The sequence below is a fragment of the Rhinoraja longicauda genome, chromosome 1, assembly GCF_053455715.1.
Source record: "Rhinoraja longicauda isolate Sanriku21f chromosome 1, sRhiLon1.1, whole genome shotgun sequence".
NCBI classification, from domain to species: Eukaryota; Metazoa; Chordata; class Chondrichthyes; order Rajiformes; family Arhynchobatidae; genus Rhinoraja; species Rhinoraja longicauda.
Window position 1 is genome coordinate 91,070,808 of NC_135953.1, and position 25,583 is coordinate 91,096,390.

General features: G+C 41.7%; 1 protein-coding gene across 5 annotated transcripts in view; it reads right to left on the bottom strand.

Annotated features, from left to right (window-relative positions):
* Positions 1-25,583, bottom strand: part of fras1 (Fraser extracellular matrix complex subunit 1) — a 427,133-nt gene that overhangs the window by 201,030 nt on the left and 200,520 nt on the right. For all 5 annotated transcript variants that reach the window (XM_078402250.1, XM_078402222.1, XM_078402240.1 and 2 more), the window contains exons 14-16: positions 20,909-21,043; positions 11,946-12,089; positions 6,964-7,104 (exon numbers count right to left, since the gene is read on the bottom strand). In XM_078402250.1, coding sequence (XP_078258376.1) covers positions 6,964-7,104; positions 11,946-12,089; positions 20,909-21,043 — 420 coding nt within the window. The remainder of the gene's footprint in view (positions 1-6,963; positions 7,105-11,945; positions 12,090-20,908; positions 21,044-25,583) is intronic.

A 25,583-nucleotide genomic window follows, 5' to 3' on the forward strand; every position in this document is an offset into this window, starting at 1 on the left:
TGCAAATGTGTGCTTGATTGTCAGTATGGACAAGGTGGGCCAAAACTATGACTAGATTTGTTGGCCAAATTGGCCATGTTGGCCATTGTTGATCTTACGATGACAACTGTAATTATTGTTGTTTTTAGTTCATAATTGGATGCCATTATAACAACAGGGGACCTGACAAGTGGGAGTCTTTTAAAAGAGAGCTCGCGGGAGATCAGGGCCAGCATGTTCCAGTGAGGGTAAAAGACAAATATGGCAAAATTAGGGAACATAGGATGACACAGGATAATGAAGGCTTGATCAGGAAAGAGGAAGTTTTTGACTGGTCTAGACAACTGGCATCAGTGAGATAGTGGGAGAGAACCGAAAATAAAGTAGTGCGACAAAAAAAGACCATGATATATCCTTGGCAAGTAAGTTCAAAGATGATCCCAAGACATTCTATATCAGGAGCAAGAGGGTATCCAGTGAAAGAGTGGGTCCCATGACAAACCAATCGGGTATATTTGGTGTGGAGGCATACACTGTATTCCATCCACCACTTCTTTGCCCACACTTCCAACCTGTCCAAGTCCTTCTGCAGAGTCCCTGCTTTCTCTACACTACCTGCCATAACTGCTCCTCCATCCATCTTCGTATCATCCACAAACCTGGCCACAAAGCCTTCAAATTTACTCATCCAAATCATTGATATACCACATGAAGAGTAGCGGCCCTAGCTCCGACCCCTGCGGAACAGCTAGTCACTGACAGCCAACCAGAAAAAGGCCCATTTATTGCCACTCTTTGCCTTCAGCCATCCAGCCAACCTGCTATCCATGCTAGTATCTGCCCTCCAATACCATGGGCTCTCATCTTCTTGAGCAGCCTCACGTGCTGCACCTTATCAAAGGCCTTCTGAAAATCTAGATAAACAACATCCACTGATTCTCCTTTGTCTATCCTATTAATTTTCTCAAGATTCGGCAGGCAATGTGAAGGTCACCTTCACAAAACCATGATGACTTCTGCTTATTTTATCACGTGGTTCTAAGTAATCGGAAACCTCATCCTTTATAATGGACTCTAAAATCTTACCAACCACTGAAGTCAGGCTAACCGGCCTATAGTTTCCATAAGTATAAGAAAATAACTGCAGATGCTGGTACAAATCGAAGGTATTTATTCACAAAATGCTGGAGTAACTCAGCAGGTCAGGCAGCATCTCGGGAGAGAAGGAATGGGTGACATTTCGGGTCGAGACCCTTCTTCAGACTGACCCTCTTTTGCCTTGCTCCATTTTTGTACAGCAGAGTAATATTTGCAATTTGCCAGTCCACTGGAACCACTCCTGATGGTAGTGATTCTTGAAATATCACTACCAATGCCTCATCAATCTCTAAAGCTACCTCTTTCAGAACCATCCGACTGACCACCTTTAGACCTTTCAGCTTCCCAAGCGCCTTCTCCTTAATAATAGCCACTCCACTAACATCTGCTCCCCGACTCTCTTGATTTTCTGGCACTGTGAATACTGACACAAAAAAACATTTAATTCATCTCCCATTTCTTTATTCCCCATTATTACTTTTCCAGCATCTTTGCAATGGTCCAATGTCCACTCTTGGCCCTCCATTAGTCTTTATATATATTTGAAGAAACATTTTCTATCCTCATTTATATTATAGGCTGGCTTATCTTCATATGTCTGAAGAAGGGCCTCGACCCGTAACGTCACCCATTCCTTCTCTCCAGAGATGCTGCTTGTCCCACTGAGTTCCTCCAGCATTTTGTGTTTATCTTCATAAGTCATCTTTTCTTCCCATATTGGCGTCTTAGCTACCTTCTGTTAGTAGCTTCCCAATCCTCTGGCTTCCCACTAATCTTTACAATATTTTATACCTTCCCTTTTAGTTTTATGCTGTCTTTGACTTCCTTTGTCAGCCACGGTCACTTCATTCTTCCCTTAAAATCTTTCTTCCTCTTTGGGATGAAACGATCGTCTTCCAAATCATTCCCAGAAAGTCCTGCCATTGGTGCTCCACCATCATTCCCGCTAGGGTCCCTTTCCAATCAACTTCAGCCAGCTCCTCCCTCATGTCTCTGCAGTGTTTTAATGAACAGTAACACTGACTCATCTGATTTCAACTTCTCCCTCACAAACTGAGAAATTTAAGAAAGGCAGCAGGGATACAATAGGTCGGTAAGCCTTTCATCAGTGTTAGGGAAATAACTAAGGGAGAGACATATATTGGGTTTGCCAGTCGCAGTTGCACTGAAGAAGATCAAGGACAGACAATTTGGCGTGGGAATGGAAAGGGTAGTTGAAATAACACACAACCGAAAGCTCAAGATGGCTTTTGTAGACATAGGGCAGGTGCTCTGCAAAACCATTAGCATCTGCCTCCCTCCTCCTCCTCCTCCCCTCCCCAAATATTCCATCTGCCTAACCTTCCTGCCCTCTGCCCCCTCTCCTCCCCCTTAATCTGATTCCACCTATCACCTGCCAGCCTCTGCTCACTTCATCGTCTCACTTCTAATATTGTTTTTCTTCCCTCAACACTGTTAGTCCTGATGCAGGTCTCGACCTGATCAATACCCCATTCCCTTTGCCTCCATAGATGCTACTAACTTACTGAGTTCTTCCAGCAGTTTACTTTTTACTTATTACATATAGACTTTAGTAAAGGATTTGATAAGATTTCAAATGGTAGACTGGTTTAGAAGATTAGAGCACATTGAGAGCTTCCGAATTGATCCAAAGTTGGCTGAGTGATAGGAGGCACTTTGTCTCTCAAACCTTTGAATATACTTCTCCAGTGTGAGAGCAAACCATTCGCCCGTCCAATTCTGATCAGAACAAATCAGGGTTACAGGAGGAAATCTCATCCGGCAGCATGGATCACATGTTAACAAAACTAATGGACAACTCATGCTTCTCCTTTGAACATATTCCAGTGCTCAAATTAATAGTCCTATCAAATGCTTTGCCGCACTATTTACTGCCATGACTCTACAAAACCTATCAAATCCTGTAATTACACCATTCAAAACATAAATATAACGTGGCTCAAATCCAGCACCAAGCAAAGCTGCTCTCAAAGAGCACTCTTTGTGAGAACCAACAAATATTTCAATTTTATATGTTTTTCTTCTTTCCCCATAAATAAAATTTAGAATAAAATATATACACAAGCCAAAAACTGTGCATTCTCGCTGTCTGTACATTCATTAATGTCATACTCAGTAGCGTTTGCACCTTGAGAAAACGGTGCAGAGAAGATAAGGTGTCCGGGAACGGCAATTTTGCAAAGGGACAAGATGATGAGAAGTAAAATATGAATTGGCAGCATTAAAATTAAGAGTTCTCTAGCCTGATAAGTAAAGAAGACATGTGATGTTTATTCAGCCTTTGGATGAGTGACAACTTGAAATAAGTGATTTAAGAGTCACAAAAGCCTTGGGTTAGAAGAAAGGCCTCCTTTGGAAGATTGAAAGAAAAAAATTGTACATAAGAAGGGCAGTCTGAGGTATCAGTGGCGAGAACCCAGGAACAATCACCACAAGTAGGGGGGGTCCTGAGTTTGAAATTAAGAGATGGCTACACCCCACAAAAAGAGTGAATCTGGCCAAGTACAAGTGGTATTTGTGTCCAAGCTGAGAATCCTGTGATTTAGTGTAGGTAGTAATAAGCTGGAGCAGCAAATCAAGTGTGAGGTCATAAGAAATCTGTGGCTTGCATGCATGCTTAGGTAATTTTAAGTGCTAATACAGATGAAGTTGCACTAAACCTTGGTTTTGAATCTGTTGTTCAATATGCCAGATGAGAGCCTATCAAAGGTAACAGGGTCAACAACACAGAGACATGGACCAGAAAATGGAGTGGTCACACTGCATAAACCTGGGATGGGAGACGTCACAAAGAACAGGCCAAAGGTGAGAGAGGTCACAATGAACAGACCAGAGGTGGGAGAGGTTACAATGAACAAACCAGAGGTGGGAGAGGACATAGACCGGGGATGGGAGAGGACATTGTCATCCTTTTGGCCAACACTAATAAAATACTCTTTGAGTCAGTCTTTGTTCTCAGTTTACTGAAACAAGCTGGGATATCACCATCTTTAAGAATGCAGTGGAGGGAAGTGCAGTTGACGTTATTAACTTTATCTCTAAATAAATGGAGTGCCACATTCATGGATATTGATTTGATGTTCGGAAAACTGAACTGTCGCAAAAAAAGTCACACAGTAACAATGAAAAGCAGAAACTGCCACAGATTTCCCCACATTAATCCAGAATCAAGTGGTATTGATGGACACAGGAATGAGATCTGAAGGGGTGAAGGGGATGGGGGAGGGGGTGGGGAGGAGGAAGGAGTGATGGGGATGGGGAAGTGGTGGGGGGAGAGGAGGAGGGGAGGGGTGAAGGTGATAGTGGAAGGGGATAGTGGAAGGCTGAAGGGGAGGGGGAGGGGGAGGAGGAAGTGCTGCACCAATGCAGGAGAGGTTTGGACCCAACAGGTCCACTTGGTCTAGTTAAGACTCTAAATAAAAGTAAGCAATAGCATGTGGGCGAAAGTGAGGTAAAAAGCATTTCTAAAAATAGCACAACAACATGCAAGGTTACACACAACAAAGTTGTGTTTAATATTCATGATCTTTTGAACTCGTTGCATCAATATCAGGGGAAACATGCCAAGAAAATGATGCAATCAAGCAGAAACTCCAGGTCAGAGAATTGAAATAGGTGATTAGGTTGGCAATCTAACTTAAGGATCTCAATTAATTTGAAGTATTTAGTTAATGCAATGCAATTCAGCTAAGCACAAAAATAAATTCCAACTAAAAGTCATTTCAATCCCCGTGTGCTAGTTCGAGGTGAAGTAGTGCATCGTGTTTATAATTCCCCACAACAGGAATTTTATTAGCTGTTATTTCTCACCATAATTAAAAGAGTTAGCAAAATCACAGGGAATTAAAACGTGTAATATCTGAAAATATGGTTATTAGTGGGTCATTAATTACAACAAAACATTGGCATTATTTTATGTTTTATTAAATCAGGAGCTCTCCATCCTAAAGATTGGACCCTGAGCAGCATGTGCCATTGTGAAGTGATGCCTGGTCTGTGCCAACTCTTGCCCACAGGCAGGTTTCCCGTGCCTATTCTCATCCCGTCCACTGATAGCCTAGAGAGGATCAGTAGCTGGTGGCCTGTCGACTGTCAGACAGAGGTGGTACGAACTGCACTGGAGACTATGCAAAGAGAAGAGGGAATATAAATACCTCAAAGGACAGAATGAGTCCCGACTCAAGACAGCCTCCCACGCTGGAAATAATGAGTTACATTAAAGAAGAACAATTCCTGCACTTGTCTTTCAAATTCCTGAACAAATCTCTCCAGTGTGAGAGGAAACCATTCACCAGCCCAATTAATTCTGATCAGAGCCAATCAGGTTTACAGGAGGAATTCTCACCTCATAACATGGATCATATGCTAACAAAACTAATGGACAACTAATGCTTCTCCTTCGAACATATTTCCAGGGCACAAATTTGTAGTCCTATCAAATATACATTAATGATTTAGATGAAGGGATTAAAAGTAACATTAGCAAATTTGCAGATGACACAAAGCTGGATGGCAGCGTGAACTGTGAAGAAGATGCTATAAGGATGCAGGGTGACTTGGACAGGTTGGGTGAGTGGGCAGATCCATGGCAGATGCAGTTTAATGTGGATAAATGTGAGGTTATCCACTTTGGTGGCAAGAACAGGAAGGCAGATTATTATCTGAATGGTGTCAGGTTAGGAAAAGGGGAAGTACAACGAGATCTGGGTGTCCTTGTACATCAGTCACTGAAAGTAAGCATGCAGGTAGAGCAGGCAGTAAAGAAAGCTAATGGCATGTTGGCCTTCACAACAAGAGGCATTGAGTACAGGAGCAAAGAGGTCCTTCTGCAGTAGTAGTTGCCCTGGTGAGACCACACCTGGAGTACTGTGTGCAGTTTTGGTCTCCAAATTTGAGGAAACATTCTTGCTATTGAGGGAGTGCAGCATAGGTTCACGAGGCTAATTCCCGGGATGGTGGGACTGTCGTATGTTGAAAGAATGGAACGACTATGCTTGTATACACTGGAATTTAGAAGGATGAGAGGGGATCTTATTGAAACATGTAAGATTATTAAGGAATTGGACATGCTAGAGACAGGAAACATGTTCCCGATGTTGGGAGAGTCCAGAACAAGGGGCCACAGTTTAGGAATAAGGGGTAGGCCATTTAGAACGGAGATGAGGAAAAACTTTTTCACCCAGAGAGTTGTGAATCTGTGGAATTCTCTGCCTCAGAAGGCAGTGGAGCCCGATTCTCTGGATGCTTTCAAAAGAGGGCTAGATAGGGCTCTTAAAAATACCGGATTCAAGGGATATGGGGAGAAGGCAGGAACGGGGTACTGATTATGGATGATCAGCCATGATCACAGTGAATAGCGGTGCTGGTTCAAAGGGCTGAAAGGCCTACTCCTGCACCTATTGTCTATTGTCTAAATGCTTTGCCGCCCTATTTACTGCCATGCCTCTACAAAACCTATCAAATCCAGTAATTACACCATTCAAAACATGAATATAACTTGGCTCAAATCCAACACCAAGCTAAGCTGCTCTCACAGAGTACTCTTTGTGAGAACCAACAAATATTTCAATTTTATGTTTTTATTCTTGCTCCATAAATAATTTTTTTTCTCCTTTTTCCCCCAAAATAATATTTATTTAGAATGAAAAAATATACACAAAACAAAAACAATGCAAAAATTCTTCATACATTCTCAGTGTCTCAAAATTCAATAGTGTCATACTCAGTAGTGCTTGCAACTATCTTTAAACAAAACACCCATGGCACTCATGTGGTCTCATGGGGTGATATCCTTCCCTTGTTTGAAGAATGTCCCCACTGGACTCTAAGAGAGGTCATATTCCAAAGTCCAGCAATGGTTCTTACCTGCACATCTGTTAGCCACATCTTTATAATACCCTTCAGGACAATGTACGACACATTTCCCATTGTGGGCAACTCTGCCTTCTGAACAGCTCAGGCATTTTGCATTGTCAAGGTGACAAGTCTGGCAAGATGAGCCACATGCTGTAGATGAAGTAAAAAGAAAGAAAACAAGTAAAATCAAGATTAAATTGCTCTCTCAGTACAACTACATTAGCCAATTACCTAGACCATTCATGCACACAGTTATTAGGCTGAAATTAAATACATTTCAAGTGCCTCGAGCAATCCCTTTATTTCTGGAAACTTCAGTAAGTCCTGGGACATATCTATCTTCGATGATGCAAGACATTCCATACATCACCAATTTCTAAAATAAAAACAGCAAGAGCCCATGGGAGTTTTAAAAAGCCCTGAGTGTTCAGTTTAACCAGCAGTAGTTGAGTGTTGAGTTTACCGATCAAGAGTTACTGTATATCTTTCAGAGCACTGATAGGCTAAATTATACCGTTAAAATATGAACAAGGTATTACTTCTTTCATTTTAAGAAATAATTTTGGAGAAATGTCATATGTTAGAAAATCCAGTCCATCAATGGAAACTAGTGAGGAAGTTGGAGCACATGATCTAAATTAAAGACCAAATTGCTTTGGTTCTGCTTGGTTTGAGTATGACAAACGACATAATTGTGACTCCCACGATCCACCACGTAATGATGTTAGCTCATTCCATTTTTAACTTGTTGCAGGGATTGAGTGTTGCTGGCAAGCCACCATCTCACATGGAGGCCAAGCAATGCACACGGTGATTGAACCAACAATCCCTCTCCAGCCAATACCCATCACTACCACCACTCCAAGCAATTCAAGTGTCAAGAGTGATTTAATTTAATCTGTCTTTAAATGAAACCATGAAATTCTTACTTGCAGTACTGGGCTTGTAAGCACAGTACTTAATAGATATAAAATAGACAAAAAGTTTGATAATTTTTTTAAAAACATTAGCCGAAAGTCTCCAGTGCAACCCAAGCAGTTTGTAGTTAGAAAAAACAGAGGACTCTCAACAACGAGCCTTAATCACACAGAGCAGTTTTCCTGATTGAACCTCAAGGCAGCAACAACTCAAACTCTAAGCAGAGCAATGCCTATTTTGAAAGTCAAGGCTATCTTGGTCATTTGTTTAGAGGCCCGAGGCACCATTGGAAACAGAAGTGGAAACAGGAGCAACACCACGTTGTTTGACATCCTTTGGGAAGCTGCTGATGAATTCAATTCCAAGCGAGTGGAACTTGGAATGTAATTTTTTTTACATTCCAAGTTCAACACTCAATTTTTAAATGTAAAAATTGTCCCTAGTGGGTGTAGGATAGTGTTAATGTGCGGGGATCATTGGATGGCGAGGACCCGGTGGGCCGAAAGGGCCTGTTTCCGCACTGTATCTCCAAACTAGGGTGGCACGGTGGCGCAGCGGTAGAGTTGCTGTCTTACAGCGAATGCAGCGCCGGTGAACTGGGTTCGATCCCAGCTACGGATGCTGTTGATATGGAGGTTGTACGTTCTCCCCGGGACCTGCGTGGATTTTCTCCAAGATCTACGGTTTCCCCCCACACTCCAAAGACGTACAGGCTTGTAGGTTAATTGGCTTGGTAAATGTTACAATTGTCCCCAGTGGGTGTAGGATAGTGTTAATGTGTGGGAATCGCTGGTCGGCGCGGACCAGGTGGGCCGAAAGGACCTGTTTCCACACTGTATTTCTAAACTAAACTAAACTAATTTCATTTTAATGGACTAGCAGGTAGATACTGCACAGGTTTTTGAAGATTTCTTTGAGAAGGGATCCCATTTTGCTAATGACCGTGTACATCCCTGTCTCATAAATAATTGCAGTCCTTTAATCTGTGGCAATGCTGTAACATTTCAACCATCTGAACAAAACAAGGAATGAACACCAAGTAGCAAAGTTTACCTACTGATGAAATCGTTTTTGACCCTGGTATGCAATCCGCACAGTCAATGATGAATATCTTTACCATCCTACAAAATGTGGTAGAATTGACCTACGAAAGGTTCCGTGATTCTGCTTTCTGGGCCGCATCAGATGAGCTTTGAGTATTTGGCAGAACAAAATGGGCAAGGCAAAGATCAGCACAATAATAGTTGCTTGATGGCCAGTGCGTGTTCGATGGGCTGAAGGGTCTTTTTTACATGCAGTATCTCTCCATGGATCTAACTGCACAGTATTGTTTAGCCGTACCAGGAGTACTGTAAACAGTTGTGATCTCATTTTTTAAAGGATATAATAAAGCATTAGAGGCAATCGGAGTGATTTATTAGATTAATTTCTGGGATGAGAGTGTTATTTGAACATGAACAGCTAAAAATAGTTTGACCTGTATTCTTTGGAGTTTGGGAGAACGAGGGGAGATCTAATTGAAACATTTAAAGGACATAACAGGATAGATGTTGAGATGTTCCATGAGTGGAAGAGCGAGGAAAGAGGAGACATTGATACATGATAAATTGGTAATTTAGCACTGAGATATGAATTTCCCTCCTGCAAAGAGTGAAGGATCACTGGACTTCATAAGGCTGGAAGTGATCTGAAAGCTGGAATATTTCAAGAAGGTAGATAAACGTTTGAATCATCATGGAACTGAGGGCAACGGGGTACTGGCATAGAAGAGAAATTATGGGTCTGGGGAAGATCAGCCACGATCACATTGATTGTTGGGGCAGGTGTGAGGGGTCAGATGGGCCAGTGCTACTCTGCTTTTGCTCTTTTCCTGTTTATGCCATGATGTGCCCCCTCAATGGGGAGGTAAAGCGAAGAAATGAAATGTAGGCAAATGAAAAGAAAAGTAAAGATAAATCAATGCCTTTTGTGACATTTGCATTTTATTCCAACGTGGAAAAATACCGCTCTAGGTATAATTCTGGGGGATTTCATCGGAGAAGGTGTTACAATCAGGGTTAGAGCTCCTCTGAGAAATAATAACTGCAGCGTAATTGGATTCAATCGGCAGAGTGAAAAAGAGGGAAAACAGTGAAAAGTATTTGACTGGGGAAAGAAAAATCAATGATTAAAAACTAAACTTGTTCAGAAAAGCTGGAAAAGAGCAAAAATCAAAAAGAAATAAAATGCATAATGTTCAACCAGAAAAGGAAAGGTGGGGAACGGGGGACTTAATCCCACATGAGCTAAAGATAATGCTCTGGGAATTAATGGAGAGATTAAAATGACATTTCATTAAAGCAATGTGACTAATCTGCGTAGTGGTATGAAACAAGTTTCACAGAATATAAAAAAAGTGAAAAACATCAGAGTTGAGCAGGGGCATGGAGAATAAATAGCAAGTAATAAGAAAGGAAATAATAAAGGATTTTATAGATGCACAAAAAGTCCATAAAAAACTGAGCACCAGACATATTCCATTAGTGATATCTAACAAGCTCAGGATGAAGCTGATAGAGACTGGACGAGAAATCCATCAGCACCAGTGTTTGGATGTTAAATCTTAATTAAATGTATCCCTACCACTGTTTTCAAACAGGTTAAGAACTGCAACATTTATGAGCATGTTGAAATATGGTGTTGCTGTGTTCTTCCATCCTCTTTGGGAATGCCGGGCACTACTAGTCAAATTATTGTTGCTATCCGAACCTACAGTACATAAAACTGCCAATAAAGACATTGGTTCACACAAGCAGCCATCAGAGTATGTTTTAGTTTTTAGTTTTAGAGATACAGCGCAGAAACAGGCCCTTCGGCCCACCGAGTCTGCACCGACAAGCGATCCCTGCACATTAACACAATCCTACACACACAAGGGACAATTTACACTTAAACCAAGCCAATTAACGTCTTTGGAGTGTGGGAGGAAACCGAATATCTTGGAGAAAACCCATGAGATCACAGGGAGAACGTACAAACTCCGTACAGACAGCACCCGGAGTCGGGATCAAACCCGGGTCTCTGGTGCTGCAATCATTGTAAGGCAACAACTATTGCTGATGACATTTGGGTGAGCATAATGCGCGTGCAGCAATGATTAGGCACAAGAAAATCTTGCACCAAAATCATATGGTATTAACAACTAACATTAATGCATCCAGAAATGGGTGCATAATTGCTTAACAACGTGCAAATAATTTTTGTCTGCTTGATGATGCATAATTTTTCAGTGTTGCACAGGTGAATTCCTTGGCCTTAAGTGTCAAGAACGTAAGGCAAATGTTGAACTTAGCCAAGGTAACAAAAAATATATTTAATGTAGTATTTCATGATCAAAATTTATCAGGCCAAAGCAAGTACAGTGTTGTAGTCACCAAGACAATTGTCATAAAAATCTGAGCTAGTAACTCTTCAAAGGAAATAAAGTAGCTATTTGAAATGAAATGAAAACACAAGTGGAAAGGGGAGTGAAATGTCCTTCACAATGCTAGTGGTGGAGTAAGTGATCTCTTTTGCACCATAAAATGTCATATTTGCATGACAGATCTGTATATTCTTGATAGTGAATGCATTTGGTTATTTTAATAGAGTCTGCTCCTTACTAAATATCTTGACAAACACATGCAGAAATGCTTGAAAGTTATTTTTATTATTCTCATTCGAGATCACAGACCTGCTGGTTGGTGTCTGGGGACAAAGCAAACACCGGGTGGCAATCAGGAGAATGTGTTGTCAGCCTTTGCAGGCAGCTGAATGCTCGGATTGCTCAGGGACAGAGAGGAAAGGCTGGAAGCACCATCTATGTTAGTAATTATCTCTTGGCACCAAAGGCAGGTACCTCTCCCAAAAGCTGTAGTCACTGCTCTGCTTACCTCCCAGGGCAAACACCAACACAATTAATTGCTGGAGGATGATGCAGCAGAACTGTCCACAGTACAGTGGATATTAAAAGTGCAAGCAGCAAATCAAATATTTTCCAATTGAGGAGAATTTTATAAGCAAAAAGGAAAGTCCTTTCAGAGATGTTGGCTCACCGTAACAACTTCCATTCTTTGTGAAATAGCCAAGTCCACAGTTGGCAACGCAGGCACCATTTTTCAGCTGAAGCGATGGATCCCTGCAGCTAACACAATCATTCTCTGAAGAACGGCGGCACGACGAGCAGGATTCATGACAAGCTGAGAAATACATTTAAAAGGAATTGTCAGACCTCTGCCAAAATATTAAAACTTGAAATCACAAGCTTTAAGTTAATAATCAGCCTTCCAGGCCACTGTCCAATTTAACTTCGAACCCTCCAATGTTCAGACAAACATTATCATATATTTTGAGGATCTTAAGTTACATGAAACCCCAGTCAACGCCTACGAAGGCATGTGTACCCTCCAATGTTCAGACAAACATTATCATATATTTTGAGGGTCTTAAATTACATGAAACCCCAGTCAACGCCTACGAAGGCATGTGTTAATTACGTATAATGCAGAACAAATAAATAATGAATGAACAAACAAACAAATGAATGTTTGTTTCCCACTCAGGGAAGAGGGGTGCAAAGTGGATAACGGTTAGAGAAAATGACTATTTGCTCCAAGACGATGGCAGTTTAAAAAAATATTTTCCAACCCTTTAATAGTAGCCTGAGGAATGCTGTGCAAAGAGTTTTGCCCCTCAACTTGATCCCCTTGACATCAGGCAGGTGTAATAGAGCAGACACACACCAACTTCATCCAAAACTGGTTACTCAATTTTGACAAAGGTTACCAGTTATTGCTTCCTGATCTTGAACCTTTAATTTAGTTTAGAGAGATACAGGGCAGAAACAGACCCTTTGGTCCACCGGGTCTGTGCCAACCAGCGATCCCCGTTCACTAGCACTATCCGACACACCAGGGATAAGTTGCAATCTTTACCGAAGCCAATTAACCTTCAAACCTGTACGTCTTTGGAGCGTGGGTGGAAACCGAAGCACCCAGGGAAAGCCACGTGGTCACGGAGAGAACCTATAAACTCCGTACAGACAGCACCCATAGTCAGGATTGAACCTGGGTCTCTGGCACTATAAGGCAGCAACTCCATCACTGCGCCACCATGACACCTGCCACTTCAGTAAAGTTTATGTTTAAGGTCCTGTTGGATGTCCCTGGATGATGTATGTAGAAAGGCACCCAAAGCTACACATTATCAGAATGGGGCTTGCTGGCGCAGAAAAATGCCCTCCCTCATCTCTGCATTTGAATGTGTAAACAATTAATGCACTGGTACCCTGAAATCCTCAATTGTAATCTGCTAATTAAGAAATTGAAAATAATATAGACAGCATTCTGAGGAAGGATTTAAAGGCTGGAGCAACAAACAATCTGTTAGAGGAACTCAAGGGGTCGAGCAGCATCTGTGGAGGGGAAGGGGTGAGGAATTGTTAACGTTAGAGGTTGTAACCTTGAATCTGGCATCATGGCGCAGCGGTAGAGTTGCTGCCTTCGAGCGCTTACAGCGCCAGAGACCCGGGTTCAATCCCGACCACGGGTGCTGTCTGTTTTCTCAGAGGTCTTCGGTTTCCTCCCACATTCCAAAGACGTACAGGTTTATAGGTTAATTGGCTTGGTATAAATGTAAAATTGTCCCTAATGTGTGTTAATATGTGTTAATGTGCAGGGATCGCTGGTCGGTGCGGACTCGGTGGGTCAAAGGGTCTGTTTCCGTGCCGTATCTCTAAACTAAACTAAATCTGGACTGGGAGTGGTGAGGGAAGATAACCAGTCTAAAGGGGAGTGGGAAGGGGTGACAAAGGGGCTAGTGGCTGGTTAGTGGACCGAGGAAGGGTGATAGATGACAGGGAGATTGAGCCAGGATGGGGAGCGGGGAGGGGCAGAGTCAGGTGGGTAAAATGCAGAGACAGGCAAAAAAGACAGCAGATGGAGGGAGCCAGATTGGGGATGGATTAGTGCGAAGCTGGGGGGATGATCAGTGGGAGCACCAAGACTGCCAGTGCTGGATTGTGATAAATAAAGAAGATGATAATGAAAAGCATTTAGGGAGACTGAAGGTCAGATGGAACCAGATCAGATGGAGGAGAGGGGAATCCATTGAACAAAGATGTGGATAAAAACAAGAGGAAACAGGAGGAACAGAACAGGGGAAGGAACAGAGGAAGTAAGGAGCAGACACAAAATGTTGGAGTAACTCGGTGGGCCAGGCAGCATCTCAGGAGAGAAGGAAGTAAAGAGCACCTGAAGTTTAAAACTTCAATATTCACACCACTGGGTTGTAGACTAGACTTTAGAGATACAGCGCAGAAACAGGTCATTCGGCCTACAGAGGCTGCACCAACCAGTGACTAGTATTATCCTACACACTAGAGATATTTTTACAATTCTACAAAAGCCAATTAGCTTACAAACTTGTCCGTCTTTAGGGTGGGGGAGAAAACCGGAGCACCCAGAGAAAACCCATGCGGTCACGGGTAGAATGTACAAACTCCACATAGACAGCTGTCTGTCTGCTGTATCTCTAAAGTCTAGTCTACAAGCCAGGAGTCCGATTGAACGTGGGTCTCTGGCGCTGCACGGCTGCAATGCTACCATGCGCCACAGTGCTGCCCCGCTGGAATATGAAGTTTTGTCCGTCTAGTTTGTGTTGGGTTTTCACTCTGGTTGTGGAGAAGGCCGAGGATGGACAGGTCGATGTTCGAGTAAGGGAGTTGAAGTGGGAGTTGAAATGGTCATATAACCCAGGGCTCAGGATGGCCACTGCAGACAGAACACGAGTACTCTGCAAATCACTCCCCTAGTCTGCACTTGATCTCATCCATGAAGAGGAGGCCACACTGCAAACACTGAATGCTCTACATTGTCGAAGGTGCACATGAATCTTTCTCTCGCCTGGAACGGTTCTTTAGGTCCATGGACGATGGCTAGGGAGAAGGTGGAGGAACAAGTGTTGCACTTCCTGCGGTTGCAGGGAAAAGTGCCAGGGATAAGGGAGGGGTGGGTGGAGAGGGGTGTGCAGTCCAGGGAGTCACAGTGTGAGAGGTCCCTGCGGAAGGCGGAAAGGGGTAAGGAGAAGATTTGACTGGTGGTTGGAGGTGTTGCAGCTGGCAGGAATGATGAAGGATGATGCGCACGATGCAGTGGCACGTGGGGTGAAAGGTGAGGACTAAGGGAACACCATCTCTATTCTGTTTGGAGGGAGGTGGGATGAGAGCAGAAGTTCAAGAAACCGAGGAAAGGAGAGAGAGGGCTCCATAACTGCAGTCGAAGGGAATCCACATTTTCTGAACAAAAGAGAATCTTTCAGATACTGTGGAATGCAAGGTCTCACCTTGGCAGCAGATGCCATATTCCAGCAGTTTCTTGTGTCTTGATTTAAAGATTAGGTTTGACAATTGCAATGCAAGTGACAATGTCAAGGTCACTCTTTGTTAAACTACGAAACTGGAAGCAACTCAGCAGATTTAAAATATTCATTTAAACAAAGCATTCCAGTATATCTGCCAACACTATTTCCCACAAGGTGCATCTGATGCAGTTTCTAGTGATATAAAAATGGAAATCAGTGAACCGTGAAAACTTAAACTATTTACAAATCAATCTTTCGGTAATAATGCCTGAAAATGTAATACCCTGCTGAATGAAGGGTAACAAAGATTTTAATAGGGCACACCCACAATTACAATACAACATCTTCACTGACCATGGCATAGGAATGTTGTAAACGCAAATCATTATTCCTGCAGATAAATACTTTGTTTTGTTTCTTTAAGCTGTTAAAAATGAATAAAATGTTTATAATATTTGAGCATCTATCCTAATCTTAGGAATATGCTCTGACCTGTGTTTTGTACTCTATGAAAAGCCTAGAGTACTTAAAAGTTTTTTTTTTAACTTCCTGATTTGTTGCTCGATAAAGTTGTTCAATGTCATTGGCTCCTCTGCCAGTGTAGTGACATCACTGCTGCTGGACAGCAAAACTTTATGCTTAACTGCAAATAGCACTGAGAAAGCAGGTGAAATTAGAAAAAGAACTGCAGCTGCTGGAAGTCTGAGAAAAGAAAACACTGGAAACATTCAGAAAGCCAGGCAGCATCTGTGGAAAGAGATTTCAAATCAAAGGCCTTTCAGCAAAACCGTGAGGGGGGGGGGGGGGGGGGGAAACAAGTCATTCTTGACCTGTTGAATGTTTCCAACATTTTCTGTTTTTATTGTAAGCTGTGTAAAATAATTAATGCACCGGTTTCCTGTAATTCTTAATAGTCATCTGCCGAATAAGAATATCAAAACAATAGCAAAAGATAGAATTCTGAGGAAGGACTACAAAAAAGTCTAGGGAGACTTACAATCTGCTGGAGGGACTCAATGGGTCGGGCAGCGTCTGTGGGAGGTGGGAGAGGGTTGGGGAGGGGGGGAGGGGGGAGAGGGTTGGGGAGGGGGGGGAGGATTGTTGACATTAGAGGTCAAACCCTTGCTTTGGGATAGCGAGTGCAGAGGGAAGGTCGTCGGCATAAAGAGGAGTGAGGCCAGTGGCTGATTGGTGGACCGGGAAGGAAGGATACTTCCACACCAGAGAGATTGTTGCAGCAATTTTCTTCAAGGTCAGTAGTGAGAATAAGAAGTATAAGAAAATAACTGCAGATGCTGGTACAAATCGATTTATTCACAAAATGCTGGAGTAACTCAGCAGGTCAGGCAGCATCTCGGGAGAGAAGGAATGGGTGACGTTTCGGGTCGAGACCCTTCTTCAGTAGTGACAATAATTTATTTGCCTTTGAGCAGAAAATCTGGATCAATTCGAGCAGTTGAACAGACAAATTGAATAATTACATGTTCATTCATTTGTTTTTTAGTTGCGAAAACATAAATTTGACAATCATAGTAAATTTTCAATGATAAAGTAAATGATAAGTCAAGAGGCTACAAATAAGACAACAAAATGTAGCTTAAATGTGGCCTAAAGGAAAATTTGTTCAGAACAGATTTAATTAAGTGTCAAACCACAGAAAATATGTCCCAACATTTACATTTAACCGTGCTTTAAAAAAAAATTCTATTTGTTGCACTGTAATGATTTATTGAGTATCTGTTACAATGCTATATTTCTTGGTAACATTTTATCTTTATGCTACTTTATTTCTCTAAACGGTGATCAATGCAGTCTTCTTTCTCGACCTCAGAGTCATGGATACAGCCCTTCAGCGTGAGTCCATACCAACCATCACACATCCCATATTCTCATCAGCTCCCTCCTGATTCTACCAGCCACCATCACACTCGGATAATTTACAGTGGCTAATTAATGTACCAACCCACAAAATATTGGGAATATTGGATGCAGTTGAGAAATTTAGGATGTGGGGGGAAACTGGAGCACCTGAAGGAAACCCACGCAGTCACAGGGGAAACATGCAAGCTCCACACAGACAGTACTCGAGGCCAGCATTGAGCCCTGGTCTCTGTTGCTATGAGGCAACATTTCTACGAGCTGCACCACTGTGCTGCCCATTGAGAGCTGTAAAATGTTCTGCCCATTGACAGCATAGTTCCAGAAAATCCCACGGTCATACCTTATTCTGTCCCAGGCTATTTTACCTGAACTGGGGGCTGGCAATTAATTTGCCTTAGTACTTCCAGAATTATGGAGGCAATAACTGGCCGCAGCTGGTGATCCTTGGAGTCCTGACAGTGAGGTTTTTATCTTCTACTCTAAATGTGCCTGCAGTTAGAGATTGAACAACTTTCTCTGCCAATTCTCACAAACACTCTCTCACTGTCTCACGAAATACCCATGATATTTTTTTGTTGGAAGTTCTACGCAATGTTATCTGTTCCCAACCTGCCCCTGGTCAAGGCCGTCAAAGCATAGGAACAAGGAGTGACTGAAACAACAATGTTTGGAAACTTGCGCAAAGTATTATTTAGTTTAGTTTAGTTTAGTTTAGTTCAGTTTAGAGATACAGCGGGGAAACAGGCCCTTCGGCCCACCGAGTCTGCGCCGACCATCAATCCCCGCACAAGTACACTATCCTACACACACTGGGGACAATTTACAATTTTACCAAAACCAATTAATCTACAAACCTGTACATCTTCGGAGTGTGGGAGGAAACCGGAGCTCCCAGAGAAAACTCATGCAGGTCATGGGGAGAACATACAAACTCCGTACAGAAAGCACTCGTAGTCGGGATCGAACCTGGGTCTCTAGCACTCTACAGCCACCTCTATCGTTGCTCCACCATGCTGCCCTTAATTGAGTAAGTTATATTAATGTGTTGTGGATTGATTCTGGTTCTCTTTCAATTTACAAAATAATTTCCACGATATCTATCCTGCCTACTGCTGACTCCTTGCTTCTTCAAAATTCATGTAGTTCATGTACTTTGGAAATGTTGGGTGCAGTTGAGAAATTTGTTGGTCCATCTAAGGTGACAATTCTGTGTTGTAATGAAAGAAATGAACTATGTCTGTGCAGACTGAGGGAGAGGTACACTGTTGTGAGTGCAATGTTTTGGAGTAGACTGAGAGCATGCTACACTATCAGGAGTGCAATCTTCTACTGTAAAATGATGCAGGACTTACCATCACAGAGCTCGCGATCCTTGTCAGGGATCAACTTTGGGGCTCCAACCGCGGGTGCCTGCGGACTTTAACACCGCGGAGCTCGCGGTCTCAGGTTGGAGACTGACTTCAGGAACTCCAAGCCGCAGGAGCTTCGACCGCCACGACACGGGAGCTTCGACCGACCCGACGCACCACCTTCGATCGCTACCGACGCAGGGTCTTCGACCGCAGGCTGCGGGAGCTTCGATCGCCCCAACCGCGGGAGAATAAAAGATGAAGAAGATTGGACTTTATTGCCTTCCATCACAGTGAGGAACATGGGGAATCCACTGTGGGTTTTTTTTTGTATGGCTGTTTGGTAATTCGAACTTCACTGTACCTTAATTGGTACATGTGACAAGAAACTTTCCTTGAAACCTTGGAGTGGCTATTACTAAGGATAAGTTGCTTGGGATGCTGAAACGTCCGCAGGTGGATGTCACCTGGACCAGATGAACTACACCCCAGGGTTCTGAAAAAAGTAGCTTTAGAGATTGTGGAGGCATTAGTAGGGATCTTTCAAGAATCACGAGTCAGGAGTGGTCCCGGAGAACTGGAAAATTGCAAATGTTGCACAACTGTTCAAGGGGGTGAGGCAAAAGAGGAGAAACTACAGGATGGTTAGCCTGATCTCAGTGATTGGCAAGAATTTAGAGTTCATTATTAAGGATGAGGTACATAGAAATGCATGATAAAATTGGTCGAAGTCAGCAGATAAATTGCTGGATAGACAATGGAAAATCAGTTGATATTGTCAACTTGGATTTTCAGGAGGCCTGTGATAAGGTGTGCACGAGTGCTGCTAAACAAGATGAGAGAGCCCATGGTATTGGAGGGAAGATACTAGCATGAATAGAAGGTTGGCTGAATGGCAGAAGACAAGAATAAAGGGGCTTTTTCTGGTTGCCTGCCAGTGACTAGTGGGGTTCGGCAGGGGTCGGTGCTGGGGCTACTCTTCACGTCGTATATATATGATTTAGATGAGGGAATCAATGGCTTTGTGGCCAGGTTTGCGGATGATAGAAAGATTGGTGGAGGGGGAGGTAGCGTTTTGGAAGCATGGAATCTGCAGAAGGATTTGGACATATTGGGAGAGTGGGCAAAGAAGTGGCAGATGGAAAACAGAGTAGAAAAATGTGCAATCATGCACTTTGGCAGAAGGAATAAAGATATAGACTGTTTTCTAAATGGGGAGAGGATTCTGAAATCGGAGGTGCAAAGAAACTTGGAATTGCTGGTGTAGGATTCCCAAAAGGTTAATTCGAATTGTTAGTAAGGAAGATAAATGCAAATGGCAAATGGAAAATACTGGAAATGCTCAAGCAAAATCGGTGAAGAAGAAAACATCATTTCGGTTCCAGGTTAATGGCCTTTTATTACAATCTTTCATGATGAAAAGTCATGGATCCAAATTGTTAACTCTGTTTTCTCTTACCAGAGATGCTGTCTGACCTGCTGAATATTTTCTATTATTTTCACTTCTTATTTCAGATTTCCAGCATCTGAAGTTGTTTTGCTTTAGAAATTAGACTTCCTGGTGGAGAGCTTCGAAATGCATGATAAGAATTGATAACCTTTGCCTAGAACTGCAAGATGTCTACAGCAAATCTATGCAAATGAAAGAGCAGGCTTGGCAAAAGTATAGCAGGATTGAAATATAGAAAAAAAATTAAAGTAAGATAATAAACAAAAATCAAAAATAAATAGAAGAGTAGTAAAATAGGAAGCCCATTATCACTCCCTAGAGTGATGTGGGTGTAAAATTAGAAAATCCGTATCATTAAATGGTTTGAGTGCGTGGGCTACGAATTGGGTAATAACTACAGGGAAATGCTGGAAAGACCCGCAATCTGCGAATTAATGTTTGAATATAGTTGACTCAAACTTTATAGAAATAGCATATCCCTTGGTTCAACCTAATGATGAATAGATAATAAATGCCGGTCTTAAAAGTCATGAATGAACCAAAAAAAAACATCAACCAACTGAATTGTGAAAGAGAAACAAAAGGCTGGTCAGCTTACCCCTATTTCCATGTTCCTATGTTTTACTGTATTTAGAGGTAATCTGCAGCCCAGAAAATTTGAGTGCTTCCCTCACATCCAGAACCTGCTACATTTAGACTTTTCACCAAGTTCTCCAGAAATTCTAATGACCAACTCCACTGTGAGAAAACAGGTGAACTCCATAGACATTCCTCACATTTCACCGAAGTAAAACATTTGACCCAAGTAAATTTTATGAAGGTTATTAAGATTAGCTAATTAATTTATTGCATCGTATGGAAGTCGCATTAACAATCTCGTTGTACCCCTGTACAATGACAATAAAGATATATTGTACTGTATTGTAAGATGAATGGGATCTTTGGGAAGAGTAAAATGTCCAAAATGTTAAACACATACCTGTACATTGCAACTGATGCTGTGCAAACCCTTCCCCACAAGAAGGCACGCACTGACCATTCTTCAGCAGCAAGAGCTCCTTACACGAAGAGCATTCAAACTTATTTTGACAAGTGGCACATGGTTCATCACATGCTGTGTCAGGGAAAGACAAATTACAGTTAAGACCAGTTAATTCTTCTTAGTAATAGCATACAGCAGGAAAAAAAAGGTCAAGCACTATTGGATAAGGACTTGTTGCAGTCGTTATATCTTGTGTTTCCTCTAAAGCTGCATCACCTCCATTCAATGCAGTATGCCAGCGATCATTACTTGTATTTCTTTTGAACTCTTCGTGCTGCACAGAATGCACTGTTTCCCGGCCAAGGAGGTTTCTCACAGATTCTACCAGTGCCGTCAGTTAGCCATTTCTGAGCAACTTCCTCGAGGTAGGTTAAATTGCTTTTGTTTTTATCCATCCCTGTCGAGCTTCTCAATTGAGATCTCAGATGAATTAATGAGAGCTGCTGAGGATCAGGTTGTCAATGTGGATTTGCAGCAAAGTTAAAGTTCATTTTGTTTAACAAACTAAAGCAGCATGGGCACAAAATTGGCTAAATGACACGAAGCAGAGTGCAAAGCTGACTAATATTTTCAGATTTACTGAGGAATACTTAGTTGTATTCCTCAGGGGCTTGCGCAAAGACCACAGCTCTTTTAAATACATAGACTTGGTCAATATTCAAGATTACATTGGAAGTTTTCCGATGATGCAATATTCCAAAATTACGCAACTAATTATAAATGATAGAACCCGATTAAGGTGTATAGCGACGTATGAAATGAGCAGAAATTTGGCAGGTTAAATGTATTAGAGAGAAGTGTGAACATTATCTTCATCAGCTGATTTCATTGCTTCATCTGAGAACTCAACTGAGGTGTAGTTCAATAGGGATCAATGAAGACAAAAACATCCTAAACTACTGTTAGGAAGTTGCAGATGGCCCTGGAAGTGACATTTTTGCAACAAGAATGAAGAGAGAAAGAAGTTGATTTTTCATGAGGTGTCGGAACTGAGCCAAAGTTGGAAAGTAGAGATGATAAGAGGTGGAGTGGGAATGTGTGGTGGTGGAAGCATAAACACATTAGCAAGGAAATAGGACATGTTGAGAAGACTGTTAAAAAGAGCAGATGGATTCCTTGGCTTCAGAAAAATAAGATTGAAGTACAAAAGTAAATATGTTATCTTGTATATATTTGGTGAATACCAGTTAGATCTCCATTAGAGTTTTGTGCTCAGTTCTGGGTGCTAGACTTTAAAAAGGATGTCAAGGCCTCCAAAAGACTGAAAAAGGGATTGACCAGAATGACATCAAGGATGAAGATTGTTGGCTCACACTGAAAACTTAGAAACTGGGGTTGTTTTTGAAGTGAAGCGGAGGAGATATGATAGAACTGCTTAAAATTAATAACAAATTGTCTTCTTCACCAGTGGATCATTCTACAAATCGAAGAAAAAAAATCAATCAACCATTCTAATGACCACCCATCGAGCTAAATCCTTATATATCGAATTGAAGCTGTCTACCTACACTTCACCAATTCTAGAATGAATCATCTCTTCTTTACTCTCCTTAACATTATTCCAAGTACAAAAGATCTAAAGTCTCAGGTTTGCTTTTGCTAGTTCCCTGAAGGAAAGTCCACAAGGGTTGCTTCCCATTGGAAGTGGTTGAGGATGAACTCTCTCTAGTATTAAATAAATGTAAAGGATAATTCATGATATCATGGTCCGTAAGATTTATTTTTTTGCATCTATCCGTCTCTTAAACATATATTCATGGAAATAATTCAGATAGATTCATATTTAATATAATGGTCCAATTCATTATAAAATAGAATTCAAGGATTTTGCGAGACATTGGACTAACCAGGGTGTCCACTTTTAACCTACATACAAGAAGGTATCAAACATATTCTTATATTCTTTCAACTTTTCAATCCTTCTTTCAGTTATCAAATCTAATCTTGAATACTGACATAGCATTAACCTCATTGACGAATCTCAAAATTGATTTGCACAGCCTCAGGTCTTTATTAAGGACATTGCCATTGGTTTCTGATCTTAATCTCTTGCATTCAATATGGAGCTGCCTTCATTCTGAGAAATACTAATTCACTATTTGTCCTGTGCCTCCTTACAGTGCCAGAGACCCGGGTTTGCTCCTGACTACAGGTGCTGCCTGTACGGAGTTTGTACGTTTTCCTTGTGACTGCATGGGTTTTCTCCGGGTGCTCCAGTTTCCTCCCACACTCCAGACATACAAGTTTATAGGTTAATTGGCTTTGGTAAAATCATAAATTGTTCCATGTGTGTAGGACTGGAATTAATGTATGGGGTGATCGCTGGTCGGTGCAGACACGGTGGGCAGAGGGCCTGTATCTCTGAGATCTAAAGAACATAAGCAATAGGAGTTGAAGTAAACCATGTGAGCCCTCTGGTAGCTACTCCACCATTCATAGGATCGTGGCTCATATAACGTGAACTCAGCTCCAAACCAGTGCTTTCCCTCAACTCTTGCAGATCAGAAATATGTTATTCTTGGCCTTGCAAACATACAATGAAACACCCACACAGCACTTTGGAGTTGAGAATTTCAAAGATTCATGATTCTCTAAGAAGAAAAAAAAAAGAAATTTCACTTAATGACCTATCCTGTCACAAGAAACACATTGTCCCATTGTATCCATGCCAATTCCCAATACAGCATTTTTACCAGTCCTATTCCCCACTACTTTCCTGGTAAACCGTTTTCTCTCATATGCCTCTTCTCATATAAATTCACTTTTGGTTCATCTTTAACGATGGGAATAAGTTAAAATATTCAATTAGTCTATCTGTATGTCTTTGGGATATAGGAGAAAAGCAGAGCTCTTCAGAGAAAACCCACGCAGTCAGAGAAAATATGCAAACACCATACATACAGCTCCAGAGGTCAGGATCAAACGTGGCTGCACCTTATGTTCTCCTAATTTCTTATCATTTCTAAGTTGAAAGGGAAACTCCTTGTTGTGAAGCTGGCTCTGGATATCCTCAAGTTCTTTAAAAACAATGCCTCTTATTTCCCACTGCTCAAAATAAAATTACCAATTCTTCAAGTCCTTCTTCAAATATGTATTTCCTTGTGTATCTTTCAATGGCTTCATCAACTCTAAGTGATATTATCTTTAATATTCCGTCTGTATCCTCTGCTTTTCTTCAGCATTGTTTACTTTCAGAATGAGTATAATTCGAAGCTCCCGCGTCGGGGCGGTCGAAGCTCCTGCGGCTTGGAGTTCTCGAAGCCGGTCGCTGACCAGAGACCGTGAGCTCCATGATGTTAAAGTCCCGCTGACTCCCACGGTGGAGCTCAGAGGTCGATCCCTGGCAAAGGGATCGCGAGCTCCGTGATGTTAAAGTCCGCAGGTACCCGCTGTGGAGTTCTCGAAACCGGTCTCCAGCAAAAGCCGCCAACTTCCCAGTGCGGACGGAGATACGATACGGAAAAACCCCATCTCCGTCGAGGTAAGAGATTAGAAAAAGTTCCCCCCCCCCACATAAAACAAGCTAAAGAACACTAAAAACATACATTAAACACATGCAAACAAACAAAAGAAGGAAGGGACAGACAGGCTGTTGGCGAGGCAGCCATTGCTGGTGCCACTCAGTAGAGATAATTGCTCCCAATGTGGCAAAATCTTTAAATGAGAACACTCCCACCCAATCACTGATACACAGTGGGGAGATATACCACCAGAACAGAATCATGTTGGACTCCAAACCACTTCTGTTACTCAGAAAAACTGTCCTAGTCATGCTGTGAATTCTCCCTGTTCGATAATCCCCCATGAAATATTCTGCCAGGGCAATTACTAAATTCTATGTACACTGCATTCACTCAATTTCTCCCATTATCTGTTACATAACTAAAATAGCACAACCACACAGACTGTCAAACACAACTGGCCCTTTTGAATCTGTTAATGATACCATTTTGCTCTTTATGATAGTTTGCAAAAATACTTTGAAACTTTTCGCTCCTCAGATGGCAGAACAACTGCCATCATAATTCATTTAGTGTAGCCTCTTCTTTGAAAGACAAGTCCACATTTCCAGCTTTCAGTCCATAATCAATAGAGCAGAGCCTTATTTCAACCTTTACTGGTTTAAACACCGATGTTTACAAAGTCTTCAAATAACCCCAATGAGAGAAATCTCTTCCCAAAGTTGATCATCTACTTTTAAAAAAAATTGTAAGCTTTTGAGGTGACATTTGTTTATGAATAGGATGTTTCTGGATGCAATCAGAGACATCCCAAAAGACTTTGATGTGCAAAATAAGTGCTTAATGAACAAAGGCATCCATTGGATTTAATGAATAGATTAAGATCTGAAGGGTAGCAAACAGGTATATTCCCTTTTTTTAAAGCAGATGGGAGAAAGAGATTAAATATGCTTTTCTTTTGATGAACTCCAGAGGTACAGCAGTTATCATGCCTTGAAGCACTCATTATTACCCATGTTATAAAGTAAGTGAGCAAAGTATCCTCCAAAGAGTGTTTTTAAACTTTTAACATGTGTGTATCACTATTATATTTTTGCAATGGATGCATTAAAATATATACTTGCTTTGACAAAGCATTTAATCAACACACA